This window comes from Alosa pseudoharengus, unplaced genomic scaffold (genome assembly GCF_046254945.1).
Source record: "Alosa pseudoharengus isolate Yale_2024_CS ecotype anadromous, Long Island Sound unplaced genomic scaffold, YU_APseudo_1.1 YU_APseudo_1.1_scf_40, whole genome shotgun sequence".
NCBI lineage: Eukaryota > Metazoa > Chordata > Actinopteri > Clupeiformes > Clupeidae > Alosa > Alosa pseudoharengus.
The window spans coordinates 138439-144268 of record NW_027468775.1 but is presented as its reverse complement, the minus strand read 5'-3'; the positions used below and the strand labels follow the sequence as shown (position 1 = coordinate 144268).

The 5830-nt window shown below is 45.2% G+C and overlaps 2 protein-coding genes across 2 annotated transcripts; both read right to left on the bottom strand.

Moving 5' to 3' along the window:
• Positions 1-1532: 1532 nt before the first annotated feature.
• On the bottom strand, positions 1533-2787 carry LOC143103424 (uncharacterized). The gene is made up of 2 exons (XM_076267205.1): positions 2221-2787; positions 1533-1819 (listed from the first exon to the last, which is right to left on the bottom strand). The coding sequence occupies exons 1-2, from the start codon at positions 2783-2785 to the stop codon at positions 1533-1535; spliced, it is 852 nt and encodes a 283-aa protein (XP_076123320.1). The 5' UTR covers positions 2786-2787.
• An 885-nt stretch (positions 2788-3672) lies between these two features.
• LOC143103422 (GTPase IMAP family member 8-like) lies at positions 3673-5544 on the bottom strand. The gene is made up of 3 exons (XM_076267204.1): positions 4818-5544; positions 3733-4297; positions 3673-3676 (listed from the first exon to the last, which is right to left on the bottom strand). Exons 1-3 carry the CDS (start codon positions 5542-5544, stop codon positions 3673-3675), a joined length of 1296 nt encoding a protein of 431 aa, XP_076123319.1.
• Positions 5545-5830: the final 286 nt, after the last annotated feature.

The following is a 5830-nucleotide window of genomic DNA, read 5'->3' as shown; positions in this document are numbered from 1 at the left end:
CCGCCGCCTGCTTCGGTCCAGACGGAGGGGTAGGGGTCTCCAGTACCTCGTTGACTGGGAGGGCTATGGACCTGAGGAAAGGACCTGGGTGCCGGCTTGTCGGATTGTGGATCGGACCCTCATCACCGCCTTCCACCAACGGAATCCTGATCAACCTGCAATCCGTAGGGGCCGCCCCAGAGGGGTCCCTAACCGTCCTGCCCGCTCGGCTTCCTGTCCTGTGCCTGACCCTGTTTCGGGACCTGTCCCGTCTCCCGACCACGACCCTCCGGCTTCCTCCGAGGATGAGGACGTTCACTCGGACCGTTCGGAGGAGTTCTAGCCCTCCGCCGGCTCCCCTCCTCCCACCCGGCATGGTGTTGCTCTTGGGACTTCTGGGGCCGTCCCTTGGGGGGGGGGTTCTGTCATGAGCCCTCTCACTCCACCGGGTTACCACCTTAATTGGTTTCCATTATCTTCCACTCTGCTCACCACTCTCTCTACTCAGCCTAACTAGCTCCACCTGTCTCTGCTCTGCTCTGCTCTAATTACTCTGCCAGCTGCGCTGCATTACCCACTAACCTCTCCCAGTATGTAAAGCCCTGTCTTTCAGCTCTCCTTTGTCAGATCGTCTGCAAAGCTCACACCCGGAACCTGTTTGCTTGCGCTTCTGGCTGACTCTTGTTTTGTGACCACGGACCTGCCTGAATCTTGGCTACTCTTCTGCCCCTGAAAACCAGACCTGCTTTCTGCTGTAACGACTCCTGACTACTCTTCAATCCCGGTAACTCTGACCAGCCTTCTGCCTTGCTACTACGAATTTTGGATTTCCCTTGAACTGTATTTCTGCCTCGTTTCATCCGCCCTGTTGTATCTGTGTTCCCCCCCCAGGACTTCCGGACCACCCACCACCGGCATCACAGGACGCTTCGCTGCCACTGGGGGGGGGACAGACACAGCACGTTCCCGGCTACCCCTGGAACCCCTGGAGCCTTCATTCACTCCCTACTTCCCTTTTCCCTTAAGTTTAATAAACTTTCTGGTGTGACGCAATTGTGGTCCTCTGGTCGTCTGTCTGAACCGTGACAATGCTAGTATCATGTGTAAACTGGATAAGGGGTAAGGTTTAAGTCACACCAAACGCAAGATAGGCTGGGCCTACGATAAATTATTCGAGGGGTAAAGTTTGTCAATAGTCTAAATATTGGGACAGGACCATAGCCTATACCTTTGGTGGAAAACCGATTAAATGTCGCTGTTCACCCACTCCGTTTTATGTTAGGCCTATCCCAAGTTCTTCCATGATGACTGGCTCTAACTGACATTCACCACCTGTTCTGCACGCACGGAATTCAATTCTAGCGCGTTTTTGAATTGCAAGGCTATGAGCAAGACTGAACCACAGAGAGGGGCGAAATATAAAGGCTGCATCATCTTGGATGGCTCAATTGTTTACTTTTTTGGATGACAATGACAACTGATAGCGTAGACATACTGATAGCTTTGATTAAGCCTGAGTGACGTATATTTATGTGGAGAGCTAGACAGATGTCCTACTTGGCCGATGAGGCACTGAGCCAGGCAGTCGACGGCCGTCGGATGGACGGCCGTTCTGGACTTTTCCAGAATGCACAGATTGTCAGTCCGCCCCTGTCCTCTGCTGATATTTTACGTTTCCTGCGTCCATCCAGTCTTCCAGACGTTAGTGAACCAATCCCAGAGCTGGTAGCTGCTGACATCACAGAGTCTCGTTCTGAGGGGGCTTCAGATGTTGTGTCTGAGATGTGTGTGTGGTAGGCTGATGTTACTGAGGTTATTTCAGACCTGGCATCTCCTCCCACTGAAAGTAAAACACATGCAGACTTAAAAACGTCTACATATCTGTGTAATCAATCTTTATATTCAGTACTGTTAAGCAACAATACGATCTGATTTGAAGATAAATATGGAGTTGCATTTCACACTTCAGTGAATGTCCAAAAGTATTTATATTTCTATGTATACTGTACCATTTATGACTTTACTGAACTGAAAAATCTTATTTGTACTTGCAAAATGGATCAACACTAATATATCAATGTACATGCTAGAGTTATGATAATCATTTTATTTTTAGTAGATGACTTCTTGCTGAACAAATGTCAAATGTCAGACCTTCTGCCATATTCTCTCATGGAGGGAAGTACGTAACAATACTTTGCTTTAAGTCAAACATCATGTTCATGACATATTTAGACTTACTATCGGGGGCAGTGTCCATGCTCCTTGCCAGCTCAATCTCTTCCTTCAGTTCCTCCAGCTGCTGCACCTCCATCTTCCAGTCTGCTGCTATGGTCTCATTTGTCCTCTCTTCCTCATACTGGAAATGGATTCCTCCATTGCAAAACACTAACTCATCAACCTTCTTCAGTACACCTGGCCAGCTCTCCTCACCTGTCCAGTGAACATACCTGTTCCCACATTTCTCAACCAGCCACTGCAGGGCCTCTCCTTCACTCTCAATGTACTCCTCAATGTTCCTGTCCACTGACAGGTCATCAGAGGAGTCAAACATCACTATGGCGTGATCCCAAACTCTGTCCCCAATAAGCCCCAGATGTGTCTGGAATTGTCTCCTTCTTCTCTCAGAAAAGTGAAGATCAGCGTCGACTCTCAGCACAAAAGCATGTGGACCAGGATCACACAGAGACACCAACTCTGCTTTAGTCTCTTCTAGAGTTCTCTTACTTGGTGTCATCTTAACTCTAGTGATCTCTCGACCTCCCCTGATTTCCTCCACACACTGAAGCGTGACTCCTTCTGCCATTTCTCCTCTGTCACTGTCTGTGTCTTGTTCTGGAGAGAACTCAACATATCGCAGGAGCTTTACCTTTATACCAGAGAGAGGCTGTAGTTCACCTGTAAAACAATTGATTAATGTACACACAAGCAAGCACACACAGTGTTAACATATGATTATGATAATGTCACACACACACACACACACACACACACACACACACACACACACACACACACACACACCACACACACATACAGACACTGTCTGTGTGTGTGTGTTAACATATGATGATGACATGGCATGAGTATCTAAATAATGTTTTACTCGACTGTACTCCAATTTCACATTACTTTACCCTTACAAAAATGAAATGTTTCTGGCACAATTGCAGCAAACTTGTGAGTGATTTGTGGGAAACAAATGAGTTCACTAGAAAATATTGCCAGAAGTTTGCCAATGTTGACCGCTAGAGGCAAACCTCCAGCAAAGTTCTGGCAACAATTAGAAGCTTGTCAATAACGGCATGTGTTCGCCAGTGATTTGCCACCAGACCATTAGCCACCAATAATGGCAAAACTTCCAGTGAACTTCCGGTGACAAACCTAATTTGCATATGACATTGTTGCATATTTGCTGCAACATTGCCAAAAGTTAACCACAACCTAATTTGCATGTGAAAATATGACCTGAAAATATGAACTGAAATTTCTGTAAAGGTGTCATTTCCCAAAATTTCATACAGTTTTTCAATTATTACAAATAGCTAATCATGTCTGATGATTTGTATAATAAGCAACTCACCCACGACATATTTAAATAAAGCCTCCTGTCTGTAAGCTTTTGTTTCTCTGTCCTCCACTCTTGTACTGAGGAGACTCCTCTTGTTCTCCACCTCCTGTAGAAGAGTTTTGTCAACTTCAAAGTGACGTCCACCATTTCCTGCTACCATCTCCTCAATCTTCTCTAGCAACTGTGTGACTGCTACCATCTCCTCAATTTTCTCTAGCAACTGCTTGTCATCTTTGTTCTGATTGTTGAAGACATGATATCTGTTCCCACATTTCTCTACTAGAGACTGCAGGGCCTCTTCACTCTCTATGTACTGCTCGATGGTTGTGTCTCCCAGACAGTCTCCACCGGCAAACAGCACCATGGTGTGACTCCAGACAACTCCACCAAGCAACTCCAGGTGTTCCTGAATATTTATTATTTTTTCAATTGTGAGAGAATCATCAATATCTATGACAAGTAGGACAGCATGTGGTCCTGAAGGACACAGAGACACACTGAGCACAATCTCCTGTTTAGTGAGCTCAGGAGTGTCTTTGAGGCTGATATCCTTCCACCATCCTGGAGCCTCGACTACAGTGACCTGTCTGCCTGCTACTTCTCCCTGTCTCTTCACACACTGAGCTGTTCTTCTCTTCAGGTCAAACTCCTCTCTGCCCAGGATGGTGTTTCCTGATGAACTCTTCCCAGATCCTCTGTATCCCAGCAGCACAATTCTGAACTCTGACCGTGGGGATGAATTCCCTGCTGAAAAGAATATATAAATATATTTGTCAATTGTATGACCCTGTTATCATAAGACCTTTGTGGACATTAAGCAGCAGTAAATAGTTTAGGTTTAAATCTAGTGAGCTGACCACCTAAAGTGCATGTACACCTTGTACACACCACTTACAGCCCCACCGGCACTGCTAAATGTTGGTGCATCTTTGGCGATACAATAGCCTGATGTGTAAACTTCTCTTTCATTTTCACGGGGACTTACGCCCCGGAACACAGAACTGTAGTGCACATCCTGGATGGTTAGTGGGAACGCCACATGTGTTTACATGAGAAGCACATTATATCAAAATGAATTTGAAGATGAAACCAAAAATAACAGGCTGATTAAAACTAGCCTATCAAGTGTAAAGCAAATGCACAGTGTTTCTTCAATATCACTAACTTTACTATTTTACTCATGTTTTTTAGGGCCATAAGAATTAATGTTATGATATTTTTGATTCAATGTTTCATAAGCTAGAGATGAAGATTGTTAAATACTCACGCTTCAGTGACTGGAGGTGTTGTCTTTGCTTCTCCACCTTCATCAGTCTCTCTGTTGCTCTCTCTTCTTCTTTCTCCCTCTTTTCCTTTACTTCCTCCAGTCTCTTTCTGTCCACCTCATAGTGACGGCCCCTGTTTCCAGCAATAATTTCCTCCATCTTCTCCATCAGCTCTGTGATCTGTGTTATGTCACTTTTGTCCTCATTGTTGAGGACATGATATCTGTTCCCACATTTCTCTACCAGATATCTGATGTGTTCTTCACTCTCAATGTACTGCTCAATGGTTGTGTCTCCCAGCCAGTCTCCATGGGTAAACAGCACCATGGTGTGACTCCAGACTCTGTCACTGAGAAAGTCCAGATGTTCTTGGATGTTTCTAATGTAATCCTGTGTGGATGCTTCAGCTATTTTTACAATCAGTAAGAGAATGTTAGGTCCTGGAGGACACAGAGACACACTGAGCACAATCTCCTGTTTAGTGAGCTCACAGGACTTTTTCAAATTCTCATTCTTCCACCATCCTGGAGCCTCGACTACAGTGACCTGTCTGCCTGCTACTTCTCCCTGTCTCTTCACACACTGAGCTGTTCTTCTCTTCAGGTCAAACTTCTCTCTGCCCAGGATGGTGTTTCCTGATGAACTCTTCCCAGATCTTCTGTATCCCAGCAGCACAACTCTGAACTCTGACCGTGGTGATGAATTCCCTGCTGAAAAGAATATATCCATATATTTGACATTATATGACCATGTTATCTTAACTCATTGAATGCCAAGCTGTTTTCGGAAGCTTTGTCCTAGAGTGCCAGCAATCTAGACCATTGTTGATGATTTTTGTACAGCCACATCATATTCTGTGTTATAGCTATGAACACATACAATGGCTCGTTTGAAAGGTGAGACTTTAAGCTCTCAGTGGGTGCAAACCGTGTATTTCTACACGCCTCTGTTCCTGAGAAATCCCAAGCTAAACAGTGGCTAGTTTTCATTAAAATCCCTGTTTTTTTTCTAGAAA

Coding starts and splice junctions, on each gene's coding strand:
- LOC143103422 (XM_076267204.1), bottom strand. CDS start 5,544: ATGGATATATTCTTTTCAGCAGGGAATTCATCACCACGGTCAGAGTTC. Junction 4,298..4,817: donor ACACCTCCAGTCACTGAAGC/GTGAGTATTTAA, acceptor TATTCTTTTCAG/CAGGGAATTCATCCCCACGG.
- LOC143103424 (XM_076267205.1), bottom strand. CDS start 2,785: ATGGCAGAAGGAGTCACGCTTCAGTGTGTGGAGGAAATCAGGGGAGGT. Junction 1,820..2,220: donor CATGGACACTGCCCCCGATA/GTAAGTCTAAAT, acceptor TTTTACTTTCAG/TGGGAGGAGATGCCAGGTCT.